The sequence below is a fragment of the Sorex fumeus genome, unplaced genomic scaffold (genome assembly GCF_029834395.1).
Source record: "Sorex fumeus unplaced genomic scaffold, SorFum_2.1 ptg000039l, whole genome shotgun sequence".
NCBI classification, from domain to species: Eukaryota; Metazoa; Chordata; class Mammalia; order Eulipotyphla; family Soricidae; genus Sorex; species Sorex fumeus.
Genome location: NW_026606096.1, coordinates 28267468 through 28294013, shown reverse-complemented (window position 1 = coordinate 28294013; position 26546 = coordinate 28267468). Strand labels below are relative to the sequence as shown.

At 43.8% G+C, this 26546-nt stretch overlaps 1 protein-coding gene across 1 annotated transcript in view; it reads left to right on the top strand.

Annotated features, from left to right (window-relative positions):
- FHIP1A (FHF complex subunit HOOK interacting protein 1A) overlaps positions 1-26546 on the top strand; it is a 212394-nt gene that overhangs the window by 143275 nt on the left and 42573 nt on the right. The window contains exons 6-7 of the mRNA XM_056119088.1: positions 9177-9335; positions 10976-11062. Coding sequence (XP_055975063.1) covers positions 9177-9335; positions 10976-11062 — 246 coding nt within the window. The remainder of the gene's footprint in view (positions 1-9176; positions 9336-10975; positions 11063-26546) is intronic.

Genomic DNA, 26546 nt, shown 5'->3' with positions numbered 1-26546 from the left:
TTTTTTCTAAAAGAAATCTGGGAATCTTAGGAATCTTAGGGGCCACACCCAGGACTGCTCAAGGTTTGCTTCTAAGTAAGGGGAGTGCTCAGGGGATCAGAGATAGGGTTCGGGTTAACTGCATGCAAAGCAAGTGCATTAACCCCTAAACTGACTCTCCAGCCTGATCCATACTTTCTCTTCTTTCTTTTCAGTGAGTTGTCACTGTCACTGTCACTGTCCTCCTGTTGTTCATCTATTTGCTCAAGCGGGCCCAGTAATATTGTGAGATTCGTTACTGTGTTTGGCATATCGAATATGTCATGGGTAGCTTGCCAGGCTTTGCCGTGTGGGTGAGATAATCTCAGTAGTTTGCTGGGTTCTCCGAGAGGGTTGGAGGAATGGAATTTGGGTTGGCCATGTTGGCCGCATGCAAGGCAAACGCCTTACCCGCTGTGCCATTGCTCCAGCTCAGTGAATTGTATCTTGTAAATTCAGTGTAAAGATGTTTAAAGGAAGTCTTTGGGACTGGAGCAGAGGTTCTAAGTTGAAGTACTTTTAGGCTGAGTAGTGCCAATGGAGGAAACTTTAGGTGTTTCCAATTCTTGGTTTCTTTCTGTTTGTTTAGAACTGTTTTAGGTGTTTTTATTTTTTTAAGAGCACATCTTGAATCATTGATAAAATCTGCACTTTCTTTGTTATTAGCTTTACAGGTTGATTTTGAGCCAATGAATCATGGCATGTGGGGAGACCCCTCACAGCTGGTTTTCCAAATTAATTTGTTTCTCAGCAAGATAATGACCGTAATTGTCGACCCGCAGCACGGACTTTATCTAAAAAATACATATTTATGATTTGAGATAGTAAGAAGCACTCAACTCTGTTTAGTTTTTAATCATTGGTATGGTGAAAAATAAAGTGGGAGGTGCTTTGCAGGTGTTGAACTAACCCAGCCTCAGTCACAGCTCCAGAAAACCATGGGAACTCTCAGGGACTCTTCAGTTGCTTTAGGGACTGGGGAGACAATACAGTGGATAGAGTGCTTGCATTCTATGTCTGAGGTTTGATCCCCAGCACCACACGTGGCCCCCCCAGGCCCCACCAGGGAGTGATCCCTGAGTGCAGAGCCATGAGTAAGCCATGAACACTGTTGGGTGTGGCCCCCAAATAAACAAAACAAAATGGTTTAGGGCTCTGATTATTTTTTGGTGTTAGTACTGCTTTTGGAAGTGAGATTTAAATGACAGATTTAGGAGCCAGAGAGATATTACAGTTGGTAAGGCTGACTAGAGTTTGATCCCCGCCATCCCACATGTTCCCTAACCTAACCTCTCCAAGAGTCATCCTTGAGTGCAGAGACAGGAGTAACTCCTGTGCATTGCCAGGTGTGACCCCAATCTTGCTCCCTACCTGACAAATTTATAGATATTTCTTATAGATTGAAAGATAAGTTGGACAACTATTTTATTTACCAACTCAGTGGACATTTCTAGTTTATTTCAATTATCTGTGATTTTATTTTCAAAGCTACTTTATTATATTTATAAATTAAATTGGCTCTGATATTCCTGATTCTGCTTGAGTAGTGTATAAGACAATTAGTGAGTTTTATTGGGACAGGCCAGGCAAGTCACGCTAAGAAGATTTATTGTTAATTAACACCATGTGGGTGGGTCTTGACCGGGCTGAGGGCATCTAGAAGTATCTAAAAGTGTATGTAGGATTGCTTTGGTTGTCATAGAGACCCTGAGTGACTATGGAAGTTCATGCCCACTTGTTTTATATCAGTTTTGCACACTGGAGAATCATAACCATAGTAAATAACATACTGAAGTTTTCTCTGACATTCAAAAGCAATAATCTTTATGCCGCTGTATATTTATTTTTACTTAAAGAACCAGGATTTTTTAATGTCCGGTGAATATTTGAGTAAAAGCTTTGAAAAATAGAATTTCAATTAAGAAGTTCGGGTTACTATGAGTGTCTCTTGGGTTCTTCCACTGATAGAAGAAATTGTGCCAAGATTGATAGTCAAATGGGAAGTAAAAAAGTGATTCTGGGAAGTAAAAAAGTGATTCTGTTCATGTGTTCCAGCATATTAAATCTCCCTTATTTCATTTATCTATGCATAGTTCCTTACAAGCTGTTTTTAAAGACTATATCTTGGGCAAAAATGGAACTTCTCACCCTGATTCCAAACATCTCTCAAATATATTATTGGTATTAGTTTTCTAGGGCTCTTATAATAAATTAGCCAAAACAAAACAAAACAAAAAATCCTGCTAGTGCTTTAGACTCCCCATATTTATTGTCTTATTGGTAGTAGTATCTTACTATAGGTTCAGAGTCCGATAAGTCCCACTAGGCTAAGATGTTGGCCAGGGCTGTGTCTCTTTATGGAGGCTTTGGGTCTTTTCCTTGCCTTTTCTAGCCTCTGAGGATGGTCCGCCTTTCTTGTCTCTTGGCCTCTTTCCTATGGTTTCACAGTCCATTGTCCAGTACTGTTCTAACTTCTGTAATTATACCTCCTGGTCTTCACTTTTATGGGTCCTTGTGATTGCAGTGGGTTTACTGGATCATCCAGGCTAATCTCCCTTATTTAAAGATCCACTGTTTGGTAACCTGAATTCCTGCCGGAGCCTTTATTCATTCCCCTTTGACATGTCACCTAATGTGTTTGCAGGTTGAAGGATTAGGGTGTAGAGAGACTTCTCAGGTTGGAGGGGTTGGGGTGGGGGAACATCATTCTGCCCGATAGGATTGCTGCATCCATTTGGAGAGCTCTTGAAATATGGTCAAGAACACAGTATATTTAGTGTTGTTTTAGAAATGTAATCTGTGTAGGTGGGTAAATTTGGGAGATGCTGAGGTATAGTAGGAAGATAGTAGGAAGACACATTTGTGTGTAGAGAAGGGAGTGGCAGGAATGAGGATGAAAAGATGAGTATGTATAATGTTATGGATAGGAATAGTTTCATGAGGAAATTCTACCCAGTTTGCGCTTTGGCTTATTTGAATTGTTTTGGGTTGTTCTCTTGGTAAAGAAGTAACACAAGTATTGAAACAAGTGATCAAAATATCCAGATGGTTCATCTAATCATTATGCCAAAGACAATTTAAAAAATGCCATTTACAGAAACAACACAATCCTGAGGCATCTGGAATATATAGAAAAATATGTGAGGGCCAGAGAGGTAGTACAGTGGCTAAGGGGATTGTCTTGCATTTACAATAAACCAAAAATTGGAATTAAGAATAATAACACATTACAAATCTTTGCAACATAAAATTTAACACAAAAAATGACAAATAAATGTTTAAAATATTTTTTAAAGTTGTAATACTACAAATAAGGAAACAGTGAAAAAAACTTCTTAGAAAAGTGGCGAAGACTATGAAGAGAGCTCCAAGAATAAACCAAAAGCCAATAAACATAAAATATAATCTGTTTTTTAAATCAGGGAAATGCAAATTGAACTCACAAGGAGATACTAGATTATTCTCTTCAATGTGACTAACTTCAGACATCTGAAAACAGCAAGTGGGTTGTTGATATTTACAAGGATGCATGTCCAAAAGTATTCAATAGAATGGAGATTTGAGGAAGATAAAAAATAGAAATGCATTAAGGGGAAAGATAAATTAAGTGGGTTTAATCCTGCATCAGTGGATTACTGCTTAGTATTCAAAACAGAATGAATCAGGTGTAACTGCATGTATAAAGGTGAAGTTTAGTAAGTCTTAAAGTGTGTAGGAAGAGTAAAACAAGGTTACATAATATATTTGCATAAAGCTAAAATCTGAATTTTAAATACACATGTATATAGTGAATGTAAACTTAGGCACAGGAATGTGAACTAAAGTCATATGAACTAGTTTGTGGATAAAAGGATGAGGAATATAATGGGATTATAGCATGACTTAACTCTATTTGTAAAGTTTTATATTTTTGAGAAAATGAAGAACATCTGGAAAAAGTTATGGCAACATATTAATATCTGTTAAATGTGGGGATGGTTTTCTATTGTTTTGTACATTTATAATTTTCATATTTAAATATACTAGGATGAGACTAGAACATGTTTTTAGTGTTGAGATTTTCACTTACGATAAACAGATTTCACTGAGTAATTGTAGCTTTTATAGAGACGTGTTTGAAAACTCAATACAGTTCATTAAAACGAGAGGGAAAAACCACCTCTCCAGCTGACCTTATTTGTTAGAATAGAACACAGAGCTTCATTGTGTTAAGTTGCCCCTCAGGATAGATCCCATAATCTCATTTGTCCCCCATTTTCTATAATTACATCTGACAACATAATTTAAAAAAGGTTTCTTTATGTTGAAGATAAAAAGCATACTCTATTAACCATCCGGCTAAGGACCACAATTGACAAAAAGCTTTCTCTAATTGGTATGATTGTCAAAGTATGTTAGCATCAGACTTTTGGAAGAGTAATGACTCCATCAGGAAACTGGACCACTTTGGAAAACTTTGACTATAGTTGGAGGAAGTGCCTGCTAGTTCTATCTCAGGATGAACTTTCCCAGGGGAAAAAGCAGAACAATGCTCTGGGATGGGATGGGGGGACAGTTCGGTGCCAGAAATCATGTAGAGACTGACTGACCCTATCTTCTTTCTATTTATTTTGTTTTCGTTGTTTTCAGGCCGTATCTGCCAGTGCTCAGGGCTTACCTCTCATTCTGTGCTTACTCTGACCACGCTCTGGGGGCCTGTGGGAATGAACTGGAGTTTACCAAGTGCAAGGCAAGCACCTTTAATCCCAGTATTTTCTCTCCCATCTCTGATATTTGTTTGTGGTTTTTGACCAAAGATTGAAGACCACCAAGTCCTTGTCACATGTCACATAGTGACCAGAGAGGAAAGCAGCCCATCCATGCATTGAGAAATGCAGATGGAAATATACAACTTTTAAGCACACTGCCGCTGGTAGAAAATTATTTATCCCATATCCAAAATTTATGAGGCTTTTTATTTTGGTAAGTTGTATCAAATGGTCCCCACCAGGTGTTCTGTTGCTAGCTTCAGACTAAAGCCATCTGTTCGAGAGCCTTTGTTTTTGCTAAAATTAACTGGCTACCATTGGATGTTGAAAGGTACAGCCAGACCTCTCCTGAGTTGTTTGCAGTGCTCGGTGCCTATGCTATTTTTTCCCTCCCTGGGAAGCCTGGCTGGGCCATCACGGGTTCACTCTTTTCTTTAATCCTTGCAACCAGTCACTGAAGAAATGGAAGCATAGAGAGCTGAAGCACTGCCTATAAAATGGCCAACCATTTGGATCTGCCACTAAAAACCCCCAGTGTCGACAGCTCCAAGGCCTCACTCACTGGTGGGGCAGCAGGAAGTTTGCTTTTGGACTCATTTTCATCTCATGACTTTATGTGGTGATGTTCCTATAAGGCTCCTTAAAAAAAATTGGGGTGGTGTGGAGAGGTACAGGGGTTAAAGTGCTTTCCTTGCCTGCAGCAATACCTCATTTGATCCCCAGCACTGCGGTTGCTCTCCCAAGCACTGCCAGGATGATCGCTGAGCCAGGGGTTAGCTCCAAACACTGCTGGGAGAGATAGTCCCCCACATCAGGGTATAATTGACCTGTAACCCCATGTTACCCAAGTACAATGTTTGTTGCTTGTATATTTCTAGATCCTCTTGAGAAGATAAAGGAAAATGTCAGATTAATGCTATATTGGAAAGAAACATAATAGTTCACAGTGACTTCTTTTATGGTCAGGATCCCAAAAGAACTAATATAGTGAATGAACATTTTGTCTTTTATTTTGTTGCTCTTAAGTTAAATGAAATTTAACAGGAAATATGTTGTGCTATAAAGTTACCTGGAGGCAACTTCTGTAGCTCTGCCTCTCCTTCCCCTTGTGGTGCCAGCATCCTCTGTATCCCTTGTGTGCCAGCTGTTAACCCTGGAGCTCTGTGGACCCCCCAGAGAGGGCACCTACCTCTGAAAAATAGACTCCTTGCAGTTGATGGAGCTGGTCCTCTGTGCATTTTGGGTCTGAATTTACAGGTTCACCCAGCTCTCATCTATGACTGGTTGACACCATGAACATGGCACTGGAACCCAGAGTGGTACAGCCCCTGTGCAAGGTCAGAGCCGTATGGTTCAAGGTCAACGCATATCTGTTGTCTTCAGCATCTTTTCTAGCTAGACTTGTCATTAATTCCCCAGCACCAGTCTCCTGCGAGCCGGGCCCACAGGCAGTGTTGCAGCACAGCAGGGCTCTGGGTGAAAGTATCGAAACCCCAAGCAAAGCCTTGGAAGGGAGGATTGAAATATTGAATGGCCAGGGACGGAACCTTGCTCCTTCAGCTGTGGGAGCAGTCTCATTCCGCAGCGTCCTCTCCTCCGTGTGCCTTGCTCTCTCATTCGAAGAAAGAGCAAGACAAGCCCTTGTGCCCCTTGCTAGTGTGCAGAACAGGGGAGGAGCAATTACTGTGCAGCTCAGCTGGCATTATCCTCACAGGCAGCCTCCTTTGGCATCTCAGCCATGCCTCTCCCCACAATACTCTTAAAAAAGTGGATATTAGGTATGTGTTATTTTTAATTACTGTCACTGATGTATGTAATTTGAAAATTAATGTTGCTGTAATTATATTGATATGCTGAATACTTATTCCCAGCTTTTTAGTCAGACAAATTAAGCCTGTCTTTATGAATTCATCTTCAAAGGCTCAAAGTGGTTAAGGAATCAGGAGTATGCAGAATTAGAGCCTTTGTTCTGTGGTTAATTTAGCATGAGTTAGCAAATGTAATTGATTTAAAAAAATGTGGCATCAAGATCAGATTTCCCTTCAAGGAGAACTTCTGGTCTCTGTTCTTTCTTGCCAGGGGTTTCTAATTTATAATAGGCAACTCGCTCGGGTCACATTGAAAACTGGAATTAAAGTGATTTGTTTGGGTGTGTTGACAAGGAGTTAAATACTTTAAATAGGGGACATTCTCTTTTGGGACCACAGATGCCCTGATTTTGCAAAAAGAGATAAATGTGCTCTTTAGTTAACTGTTTAGTTTTCTGTACTGAGCATGGTGCCTGGCTTAAAGTCAGTGCTTGGTAATTTTTTTTCTAACTGAGTGAATGGACAGGTTACTAGCAGAGGAATGCCAATAGTCTGCTGATTTCTGCCATAGTGCAGTGGGTCCTGTATTTTTCTCTCCACCCTTTCTACTCCATCATGGGTTCCTACCATCTCTCTACACCACTCCCTCTCATGAATCTTTCTGCATTTTCTTCTCTCAGACCCTCAACTTCTCTCCCCCAGGTTGGGCCTGTGCTCTGTTGTTGAGTTTTGTGTGGTCCTCTGGGGAGATAGTCCCTCTGGGGAGATCTGAAAGCCAAGATCTCCAGCTGGACAGGCCTTCCATGCTCCATGCTATGGTCTGGTGCAGCCGGCAAGTCAGAGGCAGAAGCATGGAAGAGGTAGCGAGTGGTTAAAGTTATAGAGCTACAAGTGGACCCCGACAGGGGGTACAGAGGTGCTGCCACAACAGGTCAAGAAGAGATGAATGTGTATAATTTAGCTAAGCTCTGCATGCCTGGATCCAGACTTCCTGACTTGGATCCTTCTGTTTTATTTTCAGACCACACCTGGCAGTGCTCAGGAACTACTCAGGAGTCACTCCTGGCATTTCTCAGGGCACCAGGGACCATGTGGTGCTGGGGATTGAGCTTAGGCATGCACTCAGCCCACTGAGTGCTCTCTCTCTCTCTTTCTCTCTCTCTCTCTCTCTCTCTCTCTCTCTCTCTCTCCCCTCCCTCTCTCCACCCCCAGCCCCCAACTTCATTTCTTATACCAGTACAAAGGATTATTTTGTCAGGCTTCATTCATTTCAACTTCCCTTTCCTTCTCCTCTCTGGTCTGTGTGGCTCCCACCCCTTCTCTGTCTTGGTACGCCACTGCTGAGTGTCACGTCACACATCATGTCTAGGCCTCTCACTTTGGTTCCCTTGCTCTTTACTGTGGTCAGCAGAACCCTGTAGGAGTGGCGCCTGCTTATCCCACCAGGCCACTTCTGCCTCTAGTTCTCCATGCTGCACTTCTCTTGGTTCTGGGGACTTACCATCTTTCCTTTGTCCTGTTAAATTTTTGTGCCAAATGGCTAGTCCACAGGTTAAAAGAGGCTAAAAGCCACTGCATGAAAACACCCCCATTTCCCTAATGGGTTACTAGCCAAGCTGGGTGACTCAAATGAAGTCCACTTGGTTTGTGGAGTGGAGTTGTGGGGGAGGGAAGCCTGGAGCCCTGGGATATTAGAACACCTCACAGCCACCTCCCAAGAGAGCCTCCACTTTGTCTCCCCCTATTTTTGTATTGAGGATCTTAGCCTAGACACCTGTTATCTGTCTGGACTACTAGAGCCACATCCCACTGTGACCCTAGTTCTTTCTCCTTTCTTTCTTTTGTGTAGATCAGTTAAGAGAATGTTCAGGAACGTGTTTCGGAATATGAGCATGCAGGCATCTGGCCCATTTGCGGAAATCTCCCTTGTAAAGCTACTCAGGGTTGCTGCCCGTGAGACCTTCTGTCCAGGCCCCCTTTGTGTGCAGGGCTTCCCGCCAATCACTGAGTGGTTTTCTCTGTGTTTTCATGTTTCACACTTGTTCACCAGAAATGAACTTGTACCTCTCACAGACTTGGGAAAGGGAGTCTGTGGTTGGCAGGAATCGGGTTTTTCCTCCTTCTACCTCTTCTTCTTCCTCCTCAACCTATACCCAACAGTTCTGAGGGCTGCTGTTAGTGCTTGGAGGATTGCTCCTGGAAGTGATCAGGGGACAGTGCCAGGCTAGGGATCAAACCCTGTCTTCCGCATGCTAACCTTGCATCCAGCCCATTGAGCCATCTCTCAAACCCAGGTTTTCTTCATCTTGACAAGTGTCAAGATTGTCAAGCAACCGACATATGCCTGCAACTTCAGAGACTAAAGGGAACCACGTTTGCAGTACATGCCAGATGCTTCTGACACTGCCCTGTCCTCTGTTGAGTTGTCCTTTCCTACTGTCTCTCCTTATTATGCCCCACCCCACCTCCCATTTCCTAGCCTGCTGACATCTTGAACACCTTTCACACTCAGAACCTGGAGTGCGGGCTTTAGGCCATTGTCATGGGAGATGCAGGTGAAGCACGTCAGGAGTGAGTCGATCACGTTTGTTTCTTCATTCAGGTCCTCGCAACTGGGCTCAGCGGTCTCTACTCCTCACTGCCGACCAAGCTCGAGGAGAAAGGCGAGGAGTGGCACTGCCTCCTGAAGGATGACTGGCTCCTGCTCCCGCCTTTGGTCCAGTTCATGAACTCGTTGGAATTCTGCAATGCTGTCATCCAGGTACTGGCTGTCACAGTCTTCGAGAGCAGAATTCAGGCACTGCAGAGGGTGGCCAAGCAGTGCTGTCTTGCTTTAGCCAGTATTTTACAGGATACTGATGCTTCAAGTATCTCAGATGCCCTTGAAGGAGTAAAAAATATTAGTTTAGAAGCTTTAGAGAAGTTTTAATTGAGAAAAAAATGAGTAGATTTTCTTTATCTTGCTTATAAAAAAGTGTTAATTCTATTTTGATTATCCACTTAACCATCAAAAATAAGTTCAGTGCCTGACTCATTAAATAGATATTTTTAGGCTTCTAAGTACTGCAAATTATACCACTTTTACTTCAAGGTCTTCTTGGGAGTCTACAAAGGAAAACACTTTATTTTGCTTAATGGTGCATAGTACATAAAGAATATTGTTATCCCAATTGAATTTAGAAGAAGTTAAGCATCTTCTTAGCAACACAAATTAAATTTGCTTTAAAATTGGCCTGTTTGGGGGCGGGGTAGGACTGAACTCTAGTATATTTGGCTTTTTGATTAGATTTTTACCTTCAGATTTCTTTTACCATTTTCAGTAAATATCAGGAATATATATGTATATATACACACACATATACATATATAAATGTATTGGATTTTCATTAAGAATGTGGTACTTCTAAACATTATAAATATTGCCTTAATATTAGATATATGAAGAATCCACATTTTCTTTATGGTGAGTGTAAGGTGAAAAATGTTAGTTGTAATCTGTTTATCTACCAAATAGAAAAATAGCTTCTGAAAGAAAATGTAAGCAAATTAGTTCCCATATCTTTTTTATTGCTAAGTCAAAGGAAATTTTATTTATATATAAGTTAAATAAGTTACATCATAAATTATTTTTTCCTTGAATATTACAGTCTATCAACATTTTCTTATAAAAGTGTGTGAAAATAAAAAACACAGAACTATTAGTTTTCCCCTAATGTACACATATAGAGAGAGATTATCATTAATTTAAAGACCTAGTTTCACTTTCAGAGAAATTGCTTTTTACTTTATTGTTTGACTCTACTATTTTTTTGAAGGAAAAGTAGTAGAGATAACAGCATAGTTAAGAATAGGATAATGATGTATTTCATATTATACATTGAAATTGAATTTTTTTTGTTTGAGGGTAATACTGAAGATGCTACTTTAAAAATAATATACATAAAGGGCTCTCTATTGCTAAATATATTTTGGAAATCAAATCTAGAAATCGTTAATACTATAACAGTGTTTTCTGCTACCCCATGGTATTTTTGTAAAAGGTTTTTTGAATATTTTCTTTAGTATGTGATCCAAAAAAAAAGCAGTTTGAATTTTTTCCCTTTCCTTTTCTTTTTTAACTTTGGGGTAGAGGATCTACACCCAGCTGTGCTCAGGAATCACTCTTGGTGGCACTTAGGGGACCATATGTAGTTCAAGGTCTGGACCCAGGTTGGCCATGTTTAAGGCTGGTACCATACCCCCTATGTTGCCTGTGGTCCTAATTATTCGTTAACTGTGGAGTAAATGTCCAAGCTTTGTATTTCCTTTTTGAACTCAGGTAGAACACAGAAATGTTTGATTTAAAAAAGACATGAGGACTCAGCTCTTTGTCTCGTTCCTGACGGCCTATTTCTTTCCCAGGTTGCTCATCCGTTAATTCGAAATCAGCTCGTCAATTATATTTACAATGGGTTCTTGGTACCAGTCTTGGCTCCTGCTCTCCATAAGGTCAGTAACTGGCTGATGTAACATTTCATCCATTTGTAGGATAACTGATGGGAATTGAGGAGTGGGATCATGGTGGAACCCATGCAGCCATGACTTTAGCCTTATTGTTTTCTTCATTCTAGCATGTTTTCCTCATTTCCTCATTTCCTCATTACTCACTTGATCCTTAGCAAGATCAAACCCAGTTCTTAACACTTATAACAATTTCAGTCTACTGGTATCCATTTGGTGTCATAATAGGATTTCATGAATGTCAAGGAAGGTGGTCTTAATGAGAGCTGTGCACCATTCTCACTCCTACTTGAGTTCATGGTCTGCAATATGGCTCTTCAGCATCTCCTGAGACTGTGTCTGTCACAGAGATGGCAGGACTTGTATGGACTTGGAGTGGGGCCATGATCACATAAGGGCTGTGGGTTCATCTCCCTTGTAGAACATAATTTTTTATTATAACAATTTTTTGACAGAAAAGAAGAAAGTGAAGCCAAGTTAGGGTCCCATCAAAGGCTAGCTGTCACATTAGAACAACTTTGAATTTCTTAGGAGACTCTCATTTCATATAATAAATCAACTGATAGCATTTCCAATGTGAGTTCTCTGGAGACATCCATGGGGCTAGAATTATAATTTTAAGGAGCTTTTTTTTTTTCTTACTTTTTCTACCTCTCAATAAATAAAGAGAAATAGTATTTAGTTCAGAAGAGCTCAGTTATTCAAGTTATTGGAATTGCCCCTGCCCCCACTTCACCCTGGACAAGGAGGGAAACAAGGAACAGCCTAATACGTGGTTTGGCCCATTTCTCTACATACACAGGTTCCATTTCCTTTTCCTCATTGAAACCCAAGTGCACGTGATGAGTACCGTTCTGAAACCTTGCTAGAGATGCTGATGAGATTTCTTGTCTCAAGCAGCAGCTCTTCATGCAGGCCACTGTCTCTTCCCATTGAGTTCCATTTGAGTACAGTGGACATGTGGCCCAAAGTGTATAGGGTATGTGGCCTGGCTCTGGTCCTTGGGGTCCTGCTAGATTCAAGAGTTAATCTTGGATATGACTTACACATCAAAACAATGAATGTTTCCAGGTTACTTTAGTAGTTGATGGGCAAAAGGGAGCAAGTTCTTTGAAATTCAATGTCTTGAATGATGGGAGCCTTCTCTTTGAGAATTCAAACCCTTTATTTGTCTTTACTTGTCTCCATGTCATTGTTTGGAAGCGCCCAGGTGTTTAAGAGTGGGATTGGTTGTCTGTGCTAAAGGCCTGGGCTCCGCTGGGAAGACCATTCTTGTAAAGTAATTGCCCATCTACTCCACTTATTGAAACTTCCTCCCTCATTTATTCTCCTGCTCTTCTTTATCGGTTTGTTAATATAAAATAATCTCTCAAGTCATTTGTTAGACAATTATAAGACGTTTATAAGACAATTACAGTTATTATTTGTTTAGGACACTTTCTATTGTTAGACTTAGCGCGTTAATATTGCAGATATGAAGGTTAACTCCTTCCCCATGACTAAGGATGAGCTCCACTGCAGAGAATTGTGTAAAGACGTAGTGGGTCACTTTGTTGCTTTTGTAACCCTTCCCCACAGTGGACAAATACACAGTGGAGAGAGCAGTTACTAGTCCTGTCTGTACCACAGTGTGCCTGCTTATTGGGGTGAGCTCACGTAGTTTTTTTGTGCTGGAGCCTCAGTAGCCCAGCACTGCCCCTTCAGAGGCCGTATCAGCAGCTCACCCATGGAATGATTTGATCAAGCCCCAAACAGACTTCTGGTCCAAGAGATCTTCCTGATATTGAATAATTGCCAGTTGATACTGTTCACAGTAATGCCTCTAATGAAATAGGTGGCATTTTCAAGTCCTGAAGTTTTGTTAGTAGATACTATATGTAAAAAACATCCATGATGGGGCTGGAGAGATGGTACAGGGTTTAAGGCACTTGTCTTACGTGTGGCCTACCTGGGTTTGATCCTCGCCAGGAGTGATCCCTGAGCATAGAGCCAGGAATAATCTCTGAGCACAACCAGGTGTGACCCAAAAACAAAAAACAGAAATAAAGTCAAGCTGTGCTGAATATGACTTGAATGTCCAATCCCTAATTAAAATTCCTTCTACCCACTGCAGCCTTTCTCCCAGGACTGTTTAGTGACTTGGGAGTGTAATATCCTCCTTAATTCCTCCCCACCCATCTGTTTCTGTTTTGTTCTCACAACTGAGCTTGAAAAGGTGTAGGAAGGAGGCAGTACAAGGACAGAAGGGAAATAGCCTTGCCTCTCTTCAGCCCCCTGCCATGGCTGATGAAGACAAGAGTCTGTCTGGGATCTGAGCAGCACCCCCAGAGTCCTCATTCACCTGGGGTGACTCTTTCCAACTATGTTCTGGGCTTGTTGGCTGGACAGAGAAACCTTGTCTAGTCTCCTGAGACCCTTTCCTCAGAGCCTTCTCTCAGCCCCAGCCTCTGCACTTTCCCCTTTCCCATGCCCACACAAGACAATTTGCAGAGGAGAACCTACTCTTCCAAGTCTCATCAGTATTAATAAATTCATTCTAATTTTTCCCCTTATTTCGCGGTCGATACTCATCAGCATTTCCCAGTGTTTCTTGATCAGAGCTTAAGTCATTTCAGGAGGGCTGTGGGTGGTAAGGGGGGCACTTGGCAACTTAGTAGTTCCAGGCTGTTGGGTGAGGGGTTGGAAGCTTATTTTGGAAACTTAAGAGAGGACAGTATTGGGGATAGGAGTTCAAACCCTGCTTTGAACTCTCTGAGGTAGAGCAGAGACAGACTTGCTCACAGTGCATCATTCTGGGCTTCCTGACCATTGTGGGCACCTGTTTAGTCTCCTGGGTAGAACAGAGGCACATCTGGTTTTTCCTAAAGAGCTGAGGACTGTTCAGTCATGTGTCTGCAGTCCATTATCCACACCGCCAACTCAAGAAGTTCTGAGAGTAAATACTGTCTACAGTTCATCTTGGTCTGACTTAACCTTGGCTGAACTCATTTGCCGGCAAACCCCATTGATCTTAAAACTATTTGTTTATGTCCTACTTGTGTTAATACTTTTATGCTTGTGGAAGAAATCATAATGTCTTTGATTCTTGGGTGCTGCCCACCCCAACCTGCTGGGTCACTTGGCAAATAGACAATGGACTGTTTTTATGAACATGAAGAGTTTTGAATTCCTGGACATGTAGCTCCCAGGCTGTTGGATGAGAGGTCAGAAGCTTATTTAGGACACTTAGGAGAGGATGGTTTTAGGGATAGAAGTTCAAACCCTACACTGAAAAAGTAAAAATGATACCATTGAGCTTGGGTCCTTTAGGAATTGGATCTGGGCATAGATCCAGATCTTCTGTTGTTCCTAGCTGATTGTTCATGACTTTGAAAGTTCAGACTGTATTCAGCAAGAGCTAGTTTTGTTGTCTCTGTTTAAGTGATCAAAGCTGAATTGTTGCTGCTGCTGCCACAATGGTGCTGGGGATCAAACTTGGGGCCTGACACATGTGCCCGGCCACGGAGCCACATTCTTGGCTCAAGGCTGAATTGTCTTTGGAAAAAGGTAGCTTGGCCTGACTGTAAGTCTGACGGTTTGGTGCTGTGGCCCAACCCTGCGATGCTACTCATCCCCTCAGTGGTGTTGAACACGGGCTTCCACACATACCAGGCATGAGCTCTGGTCCATTAAACTGTCCTCCCAGCCCCCTCAGAGTTAAATGTTTAAGGCAAATCATTCATTGGTGTGGTGGTGTGAATCTGGGTTCTCAGAGAGGTGGGTGCTGAGATTTCCTTTTAATAAAGGAAATGTTGCTGGTGAGAGAGCAAATAGGGAGTTGAGAGAGTTGTCGGAGCATTGTGCAAACCGGACCCAAGTGAGGGAGTGAGGGAGAAGAAGGTAACTGCAAACGGCCTACACTGCTTTGAGAACTGAGGAGGCCTGTGTCTCCAGGGTTCCCCTTCCTAGACCCCGAGACCTTCAGCCTTGGCTGGGAGCAGACTGTGGCAGGAGAAGCAAGTATCAACAGCAGGGGCGCAGGCTCAATCACAGCTCTGGAGGTCAAGGGCTGCAAGGTGTGTTTGCTGAGTTCCACTAATTCCCACAGTTTTCTTGTTTGCTAAAAGAGATGGATGGAAACATTTGCCTAGCTCATATCCTATGCAGGGTATGCAGGTACTCTGTGCGTGAGCCTGGAGGTCTTGGGGTCAGGGTTAGCTGGACAAGGAGCTGAGTGTAACAATTGTCTCTGGAGTTAGTGACCATCACCCTCTTGGGGGAGAAACACAAAGCCTATATGTTTTGCTCACACTGCCTGTCCATCTCGGGTGTGGACCGGCAGGCTAGAGGTAGCTTCTCCTCCCTCAGGGTGCTGGAACCATTACCCTCTGCCACCCACTGTCACCCGTTGTCATTGGGTCAGAGTAGTCAGAACACCAAGACTGTCCTCATGGCCTCCCTCATCTGGAAATGACCTGTGTGCTCTCCACTCAGTGTCTACTGCAAAACTGGTGACCGAGTCTCACCCTCCATTCATTGCAGCTCTCCCCTTTCCCGTGAAGAAGAGTCTGGCATGGCACTTGTGTCGGTCACATTGTGCTTTTGTCAGGGAGATCCCAGACAGAACAAATGATACCACGTTGGGTAATGAGGGGCTGTGTCTGGGATCTGTGACTGAGGCCTACACTGCCCCAAATGCGGCAACTCAAAGCAGCTCTCTCTCTGATGAGTGCAGAACTCACGCCTCACTTTGGACAGTAATGGGCTCAGAAGGAGCAGCTTATCTTCCTGTAGAGGGTGGGCCTCAGCTGTGCTGGGTGTGATGTGACTGTGCTTCCACATACAGACCCTCGCACTTAAAGATGGAGAATATGGAAGATCTTGTATTGCGTTTATTATATCATGATGTGCATTATATTATTTGCAATATTTTTATATCACCATGATAAATGAGTAAGTGGTATTTAAGTATATCAGAGATTGTTTGAATAAAGAGCTATGAGAGAGACCGTGGGGCGCACCAAATCTAGAATATTTACTTGGCCTTCGACTAAAAGTTTGCTAAGTCCTGAGGACCCCCTGGGGGTTTCCTGTCTACTTTGGGAAGTCAGTAAAGGTTTGACAATGATGAGGGTAGTGGAAGAAAGGTCCCAGGTAGAGAAAGGTGGCCTGCTGAAAGGTTTAGTGAAGGTTTATTTTGAAATGTTCTGGAATGTAGGGATCAGCTCAGGAGTCACCATTAAGCCATCAAGTAGGGCAAGCTTTGTGCCCGCTGCGTAAAAATGGCTTTGGAACTCGCTGGAGCGTCTCCATGTAGTTCAGGCTGATGGAGACCAGCACTTGGTAGTAGGGCCCAGAGAGCTCCAGTGTCATAAAAGTGCTCCTTGGGCTTCATCCTGCGATTTCTGTCAGGTGTCTTGTGAATGAAGATACTCTATGTTTTGTGAATTATTTTGTCACTTTTAGGTGGAGACTTTTACAGGGTGGAGTTATGGGGCCAGAATTTGGGGCTTTCTGCAGGAACCAGAGGCAGAGACCTTGAGGCAAGTGTGCTGGAAAAAGGACCAGAATGAGTGAAAAATAATTACCCACTCTCCTTTTCTGCAGGCAGCTCACGGGCGTTCGCAGTAATAACTGTGACCTCAAAGAAGCCTGCACCTTTGATTTTTTTCGCAAAGAGCAGCCAGCTGTGTTTCATTCCACAGATTATTCCATACAAGTGCACTTGGAAAAAACAAAAGTGAAATATCTACCAGAAGCATTTCCCCTATTGCCTCTGTTGTGCTTGAAACCATGCTTGAACAAGCTACCTGGGTGGAATAATTCCTTCCCTTCGTGGCCTGTGTGCTGGGTTCCGAGCCACCACGTGGAGCCCTTTTGTTTGACCCTCTTGTCTCCCAAACACATATACACACATACATATTCATGCACTCTGTCTTATGAGCACAGTAATTCATGGCTTATTGACTTGGGCTGATGGATGAAAGTTTTGGAGAAACTAGAGAAGGAAGGGCAGGAATTCTGAGCAGTATGCTTGGGAGTTCCCTGTAGTAAGTCCTGTTGTTGGAGCGCAGGGGTGGGGTGGGCTGGGACTGCTTTTGGTTCCTGGGGGCCCCAGCCAAGTACTCCATAGGTCAGGATGTTTTTCACTTTTATCCCTGTGAAACAAGTGACTGAAGGTTTCTAAGAGCCATTAACCACTTTCTTCAAGTGATTCCCATTAATGGGTGTTAAAGAGCTGTGGTTGTGGTTGAGTTTATGGGAGCAATACAAGACCCCCCCTCCCCCCATGTACTGCTGGTTCTAGTCTCCACTGTCACCCTGGCAGAGATCCTGCCAATCATCCATGACTGCACGCCTTCTCTCCTGATGTCCTTTCCTGTGCAGCTGGCAGGAGCTGGCGGGGAGGGGGGGGGGGTGTCAGCCTGGCAGGAGGGTGGGTACCCTCATTCTCTCTCTAGGTTGGCAGCCCTTCTGGCTGCCCAACATGGTGATACTCTTTGCTCCCCTGCCATTATCTCCATTACTTTCTGACATTTCTGACTGTGACATTTCAGGGCTAGTTTCCAAATTCATTGATCAGGGTGTGACTTTTAGTTGGGGAATGGGAAGAAAGAAGGACTCAAAAGCATGGGACTAGAGAGCTATCTTGGTCTCTGAGCTTCAGATCAGAATTTTCAAATTTGGTGGTTCTCAAGTGAGTCTTTCATCATCTCCCTTGAGCTCTTTAGAGCTCTAAACAAGGGTCTAGGAGATAGTACAGTGGGTAGGGCAGATGCCTGCCTAGCATCCACCCAGACCAGGTTCCATGCTCAGCCACTCATGGTTCTCCTGCACATCCCGACTGCAGTCCTGGAGGGCCCCAGCACTGCAAGGCCCGGGCAACATCGCATCCTCAGGAGCTGGCTCTGAACTGCCAGCCTGAGTGGCTGAGAACTGGCCCTGGGGTCACCTGATGGGATAGCACTTTGCTCTTTCCATCCCACACTTTTTATGCTTTTCAACAGTTTGTTCTTTAACCCCCTTTTATTTGTCCCTGGGTCAGTCATTTGAGGCTCCTAGGTGTGATCTTGCTGTATTTCTTCAGCTCCTTCCTCTTCCATGATGATGTTGAGCTAGCCTTGCTCACGTGAAGCATGTTCCTTGCTATGCTGGGAGGAATAAGCCAGATAATCTAGCTGTCACTGTCACTGTCCTCCCATTGTTCATCGATTTGCTTGAGCGGGCCCAGTAACGTCTCCATTGTGAGACCTGTTGTTACTGTGTTTGGCATATCCAATACGTCACGGGGAGCTTGCCAGGCTTTGCTGTGCGGGCGAGATACTTTCGGTAGCTTGCCAGGCTCTCCAAGAGGGGCAAAGGAATCAAACTCAGGTTGGCCGTGTCAGCAAACGCCCTACTCTCTGGTGCTATCGCTCCAGTGCTCTTTTTCCTTCACTGCATGCACTTTCCTATAGGATCCCTGGCTGTGCTTCACACATGCCTGAGCTCAGTGGGACAGGAAAGCACATGGCATCTGCTTGAGCTTGTATTGTATGGCAGTCTTTGTTCAGTACTGGAGATTGAGGTGTGCCTGTGGAACTGGAGTGACAGTGGCCTGGCTCATGCTATCATTCTGACTTGTCAGTGGCTGGACTCAAAACCGAAGAGTACCATGAAAGCAGAGAGGCCAGATGTGAGGATCACTTCATCAGTGCATAATGCAGTGGAATGAGGTCACTCCAAGTTCCTGTCATGGGTCGCATCATATACTGTGGATAAGCCGGGGCACTATTACACTTGAACGGAGAGGGTCATTCCACAGGTCAGCTCTAGACAGCCTGAATTCATGGCTGCTCTGTCCAGACACATACCAGCTAATAAAAAGATCTAGATTTTAGTGACAGTTCTAAGAGGCCTCGACTTGGAAGTAACTTGATTATTTATTGAAAATTGAAAGTTCATGTGTGCCATCTAATATAGTCAGTCAATGCCTGATCTTTGTTTAATGCAGCTGGGAGAAAGCAGTCCAGCTCCACTCCAGATAGTGGGCTCTGAGGCCTCAGAGACGTTGACTTGTGGTTTGGCTCTTCGTTGCTTCTCCGGCAGCATGCTGGTGACTCTGTGCGATCTGCATGGAGCAGCACTTAATTTGGGTTATTGTGAAGAGTAAACGAGACACTGCATGTCAGGGGTTGTTTCTAGCGCTTATCACAACATCTGGATTACTGTGAACTCCACTGACTGAATCTCTCAAATGAGCCCTCCTTCTTCTGGCTCTGCAGTTTATTGAATAGTGACTATTTACTTTATTTTTCTTTGGGTGCTATTCTGACGGTGCTCAGGGCTTACTCCTGACTCTGTGCTCAGGGAGCACTCATGGAGGGGCTGGGGGACCATATGAGTTACTGGGGATTGAACCGGGTTCAATCTGCTGTATATTCACCCTTGCCCCAATTATTAGACTATTTTCAGTCACTGTTTTCACTTTAGATTGACATGCATAGTGGTCCTTAACAGAATTTTACATTTATAGATAACATACCTTTGGATTGCTTTTTTCTCTCTCAGAATGTTACATGAAGCTAGTTGTTCAGAGAATTGCAGTTGCCCCTCTCTGGGGCTGTTTTTGCTGTCTAGGCAGAGAACGTACACCAGAGGCTTTGCTGCCTTTCCAGGCTCCATCATAGTGGGCTAGGCAGGCGAGCAGGGCAGATTGTTGGGTGCTGGGGTTGGGGGTCTGTGCTGAGTATGTGCGTCTGCTCTCCAGCATGGGTGGTTGTTGACAGGGAGTGGCATGTCCCAGTGTTCAGGTTGATGGACGAGTGTTGTTATTTATAGCTAGGAAATCCACTCTGCTCTTTGTGTGAGGCTGTTAAGATAGGTGGACAGTGATGTCAATTCTGTAAAGCTCCTTTCAAATGGAAATGTCATCAGCTTGGGAATGGGGCTCTCATTGATGTCATGTAATCTCAGAGGCTTATGGCCATTTTCCTGCTCATCCAGTCTCGGCTGTGATGGTAAGGTGGGCAGAGGGAAAAACGAGTGTGCTGTGTAGCCACAGCTTCCACAGGAAAGTGGGATGGGGCGTCCTGCCCTGCCCCATTGGACAGAAGCTGCTGCTTCTCTTGCAGCCACATCCCTGGGACATGATGGTGAGGGTCTGTGTGAATGCATCTGGTCCTGTTGAGCACCCATGAGCCAGGGATGCTTGTCATTCTGATAGGAAACTTGTGATTGCCTCACTTCCCCAGTGGATCTATTTTCTCAGCTTTCTGATTGAATGCCTATGTTCTGACCTTGTCTCTACACAAGACACTTTCCTCTACCAGCTGTACATACGTGTGCTTTGCTCATCCTCTAGTGCCCCGACCACCTCATGCCCCTCCTTCTGCAAGCCAGGCATTAGCTATCCCTCTTCCTCTCTTGAGGCTCGGTTAATATTACTTATGTGACACTTTATACTTAGAGGTTACTCAGGTCCTCCTACCAAGAAGTGAATGCCATAAGAATAGAGACCATTTATATTTTACTATTTTTTTCAGGGTGGGGGGGAGGGGTGGTCCCCAGCCAGTGGTGCTCAGGGTCTACTACTGGCTCAGGGTTTGCTCCAAGTGGTGCTTGGGGCTTTGGGGATTGAACTGAGAGGCCCACATGCAAAGCAGTGTGCTCAGTTCATTGAACCATCTCCCAAGCCCATCATCTGTTATTGAAAAAACTTTGCAGCAGCATATATAGAATATTATCTTGCATATGATAAATATTCTAGTATTCTTTGAATCAAGGTGCATATGTGAAAATATGTGGAGGATGTGTATATGTGTGTGTAGCAAATAAGAGGGAGTGAAAGGAGAAAGCTAAAAAGAGATTAAATCATTGTTTGGGGTCAAGTCAGGTTGAACTGATGTTGGCTGACACCTGGGTCTCTGGAGTGACACAGTATAGGAGAAAAGTGAAGTGTTGGGGGGGCGGGCATGATGACAATTGGCCAGAGGTAGTAGTCATGGAAATTCAAGAGGAAAATGATCAAATTTGAGATACATCTTGCTGGAAAAAGAAAAACAAGATATAGTTACAGAAAAGGAAGCATAAGGAAAATGAACTATTGAAATGATCTGAATACTTAGTGATTGTCAGATTTCAAATATGCTTTCCCATACATAGAAATGACCAAGTGGAACATTTTTCTTTTTTCTTCTGGTTGGTGTGGATTGCTGTGCTATGTTGCATTGAAAATAATTGACGATCCCTCATTTTCCAGTTTATCACAGCAGCAGACTGCTTGGATAAGCATGTGATGTTTATACTCGCAACAGATATAACTGGATCAGCTGTCCAGTATATTTCTTTGAAGATAATCTGCCAGAACTGAAGAATTTAGAACTTGGAAATCCATTAGATTTCAGTTTTGCACAGGAGTTGTGCATGGTACAAAGGCGAGGGGCACCCTCATTATCTCTCTGTCCTTATTCCAAGCACTGGACAAGCAGAGGGCTTGTCCAATGCTTGGCACCCAATAAATAGGTGCCATTTATTTTGGAGAGTGGTGAAAAGATTTCAAAATATCTATAGAAGGAAAACAAAGGAACAATCTGGAAGCTTCCCGAACCTTCATTTATCCACTGGTAGTAGAATCCTGAACACTATTGAAAAAGTTAATTGCCCAAGTGATTACTAGGGGATTTCTAGGAACCAGCAGGATTTGACTAATCCCAACTCTATAAAGTGTTTTTCAGTAAATGAATTAATTACAAGTCGGTTTTAAAAATGTAATATGTTATATATACACTCATCAGAGTTGACTAATATGGTTCCTGATGTGTACTCCCAGCTTCTCATTTTTTAACGACACTGAGGACCAGAGAGGTTGAGGGACACAGGTTGAGGATAATAGGTAATTACTGTATGAGCCTGGCCCAAAGCCTGTGTCTCTGGGTGTTTAGTACATTATCTCTTTCAATTGCCCCACATGCATTCCGACATAAATTAACTCCCTAGCTTCTAATGCAGAATTTAGGGTCAAGACTCTCCTGCTTTTGATAATTTCAGCATAGTAAGAGTGCTTAGAGAGCAAACCCTTCCTTCCAAGATTCCTGGGCAACCCAGGGACTGCTTGGTTGCACCCCTGTGAAGCATTTGGTGCGAGTCTCTCCTCTGGCAGTTCTGCTGGAAAAGGAGAGCTTGCGCCACCTAGTGGGTCAAAGAGGAGGCTCTCAGGTTCAAGTATCGGATGACCCTCTGTGTTAGTAAGAAGCAGTATCACTTAACTCATTGACTGATTCTCCCAAGAACCCCTTGATGTATGTCATGAGGGAGAGGTTAGCAGCACCAATGATGCCATCATTTCATCCCTCCCCGTGCCAACAAAAAAAGCATGTAGTTGAACTTTCTTCTTTTGAGGGCGAGGAAGTGGGAAGTTATGAAGACCTTGAGTTTCCAATTGACACTTAGCTGCTTTTACTCGTTAATTAAAAATGTACTGTTATAGAATGGGCCTTCCCATCAGAGTTGGAAATTAGTCTGATGCTCCTAGAATTCTTCGGAAATCCTCTATTACTCATTAGGGCAATTAACTTAATAATGTTCAGTATTTTATTATCCACTTGGATAAATGACGTTTTTGAAGCTTCTAAATGACTCTTTTGTTTTCATTTGAGATATAAAATCTTTTCACAAGCCATGTCCAGACTATGTTTTTTTCGTGTGTGTGGCAGGTGACAGACCATGGTGTTTGTCAAGCCAGGGTGACTTGATGGCAGAGTGGGTGACACAAAGCTGGAGACTTTAGTGCCAACTCTGCCATAATCTAAAATACCCTTTCACCTTCTGAGTTTTATTTTCAAGGAGTGAGATCAATCAGCTTCATATTTCCAAAGAGTTGTTCCGTAAAAATCAGGTGTGTTTGTTTGCTTTTGCTACTCCATCAGCTGAAATGTCTGATGAGCAGAGTAGCACCTGGGTACCATTTTTGGCCTAGGTGCAGGGAAGCCTGGCACCACACCTGTTCTCTGCATCCAGATGGGAAAGGGGCTTGGGGGATGTTGGAAAAGATCCCCAGGTGAGTCCAACATGGAGCTGGGGTTGAGAATCATTGCTATAAGAATCTGTAGTAGGGGTTGTGACAAGTGGATAGCTACACTCCAAAGAAAGAAGTTGAACCACTATTTCCCATCATGCATATAGCGTAACTCAAAATGGATCTTAGATGTTAGACCCAAATTCATAAAATATGCCAAAGAAAATATAAGTGAAGCATGCCATGATATTGGCTTCATTGGTGTCTTCAGTGATTTGATATCGTTGACAAGAAAAACAAAAGTAACAATAAGCAAATGGAACTGTGTCAAACTGAAAAGCTGCTGCTCTGTGAGAGAAACTAAGACTAAAACAAAAATATTTCTGCTGAATAGGAGAAACCATTAGTCCATAACACATATTACAAAGAACTAATGTCCACTGAAGTATAAACTTCACCACCACCACAAAAAAACTAAACAACCCCATCAATACTTGGAGAGAAGAGATGAACAGACCTTTTCTCAAAGAAGACATATAAATAGCAGTAGGTACATGAAAAAAATTATGTTCAGCTCACTGATTATCCAGGGAATGCAAATCACAGTGGCAGTGAGATCCGGTCTCATGGGAATGAGAATAATTATATCAAAAAGGTCAAGAGACAAGTGCTGGTAGGATGTGGAGGAAAATGGAGCACTCGTGCACTGTTGGTAGGAATATAAATGGGTTCAGCCTCTCTGGACAGCAGCATGGAAATTTCTAAAAGAAATTCAGAATAGGACTGCCACATTATCCAGCAATTCCAGCCCTAGGCGTTTGTCTCAAGAGCCCAAAAATACGAATTCAAAAAAATGCATGCAAACCTATGTTTATTGTAGTGCCATATGCAAGCTCTGGAAACAACCCTTGTCCCTAGCAGTAGAAAAGTCAGGAGATAAGAGGTGACATTTTTATATGCAGTGAAGGATGAAATCTTGCCTTCCCCTGCACTGTGAATGGAACTGGAGGACATCATGCTAAGCAAGTCAAGAGAAAGACAAATAACTCGATGATCTCACTCCCATGTGTTACATAAAAAACGAAGGGGACAGACAAGGTTGAATCCTTAGAATTTGACCACAGAAATGACCAAGGGGAAGGGGACTGGGCAGCTGAATGGGTCCAATGGACAGTGGTGGAGGGATGTGAATGACATCATAATAGTGCACCCCCAAAGCATATGGTAGGTAAAGCAATGAGTGTTCTTATAGACCAGTGTTACCTTGGTTTTTTTTTTGTTTGTTTGTTTTCTTTTGGGGTCACACCCAGCGATGCACAGGAATCACTCCTGGTTTATGCACTCAAGAATTACTCCTGGCGGTGCTTGGGGGACCATATGGGATACTCGGAATCGAACCCAGGTCGGCCATGTGCAAGGCAAACACCCTACCCGCTGTGCCATTGCTCCAGCCCCTTTCATTTTTTTTTTTTTAAAGAGAACTTCTGTAAATCCTTGGATTCCAAGCCAGATGTTTCTCTTTGGAACTAGAAATTGTGTCACATTGGGGCTAGAGCACAGGACTTACTGAGCCCCAGTGATTCAGTACTGGCATATGTCTAAGTGTGGGGGTTGGGACTTCACGGATGGCCGGCCACAGTGGGGGCAGGCGTGGGTGCTTGGGGGAGCAGAAGTTTTTGGTATTCGTGAAACTCCTCGCCCTCCTCAGTTGTCTTGTCAGGTCGGTTCCATTTTGTGGGCACTTATCCCAGAGATGGCAGGGAATTTGGTGTCTCCCATGATGTCTCAGATTTTTTTCTTGTTGGTTAAGAACCCTTTCCTCCCCTGGTTGACTCAGTGAATCTCATGTTTTCTAGCGGCTTCCAGGGGTAAGAGGTTGAGCGAGTTCTTTGGAGTTTCTGGGATCAGTGTGTTCTAAGAAATGCCGCTGAATTTCCTGGAGGGAGACCAGGAAGGCAAAAGGGCAGAATTGGATTGCCATTACTTGAACTCTTAGAAGGGAAGACAATGTCTTTCAATGTAATCATCACATAGTCTGTATAACTTTCAAAGAATTTCAACACTTGTCAAGTTTTTCTGCTTGGATGTTAGAGGACAGGGGATATGAGTGTCTAGGCATTGCTTAAACTCTTGACTTTTCCTCCAAATACCATACAGAGCCTGAAATTGAGTAGTAGATCAGGTCTACTTAAGTAGTAGATCCTGTCACTTAAGTATTTTGGGTACACTTTGTGGGGAGCGGGGCATGGGGACTTGGTTACGCCCTTTGAGGCTCAGGTTCTGTTCCTGCTCTGTTCTTAGGCATGATCTTGGTGCTGCTCCGGGCACTATGGATTGTGCCTGGGGCTGAACCCGGTCAAGAGCCTTCACCCTGTACTGCCTGTCTGGCTCTGGGGCATACTTTTCAAGTCCTAATTTTCTTCTCTTCTAAGAACCCAAATACTGACCACCCAGAGCCAAGGTGAATTAAGTGGGATAATGTGGAAGAAGTGCTAACATAGTATAAGGCACAGACCTCCGATGGGGTCCATGGAGGCTGTCGCTGGCTTTCAGTTTAGAGTAGCAACGCTGGATGACAGACAGTAATTAGTTATTTTCTCCCCTCCTTTGGAAATAGTGCCTGAGCTTGAAAGTGCCTGCATGGCCTGGATTCCATCTGCGGGGTGAGAATGAGGAAGTTTCAGGGCACCAGTGCGGGCCTGTGGGCTTGGCACACTTGGACTCCAGCCCCACATTGTTGGCATGTTGTAGTGGATTCTGTGACTCATGGCTCCCTTTGTGCCTGCTCCCAGTGACCTAGTCTCCCTGACCCTCCATCCTGTGTGTGTCCCACCCACGTCCTTCAAAGGAGATAGAGTAGTGGCAGGTCAGTAGGGTTTCTGGGGATGGCTTTGCTCAGGGAGGCATTCTGTTTGGTGCCTCGGATCCCAGGGGTTTCAGTGGCACAGCATGGGCTAGAAACTGGGATGCTAAAGAGAACGGAGGCCGAGCCTCACAGCCATCAGGTCTAAATGGGCAGACAACACCCTGTCCCCACTGCCTATGTGCTGTCACTCACAGGTGACAGGTGCCACTTGCCATCTGCTATGAGTCAGCCGTATTAGGAGTGCACGGACCTTTTCTGGATGTGCTGGGCCAGCACAATGGTGGGTGAGAAATCAGAGTGAACCAAACCTGCATCGCAGAGGGAGGGTTAGGCAGTTCCAGAAAAGTTCGTGTGGGTTAGTGGGCCTGGGAGGCACCCCGTGGTCTGATGGGTTGAAAAACTCAGGCAATGAGCGAGGGGTTGGAGAGCCCGAACCACCCCTCTGCCAACAATTTAGCAGCGGGGGGAGGACAGGGTTTATAATACAGGGGTGAGGTTGCTCCAAATTTGCTTGTCCAATGCCCCAGGGAGGACTGTATCCTTCCTGCTGGCAGTCTGGCCTCAGATAGCAGCAGGCAGGTGCTTTGCCTTATCGAGATGGCCAGTTTGCCCCTCCCTGTGGACAGGATAGG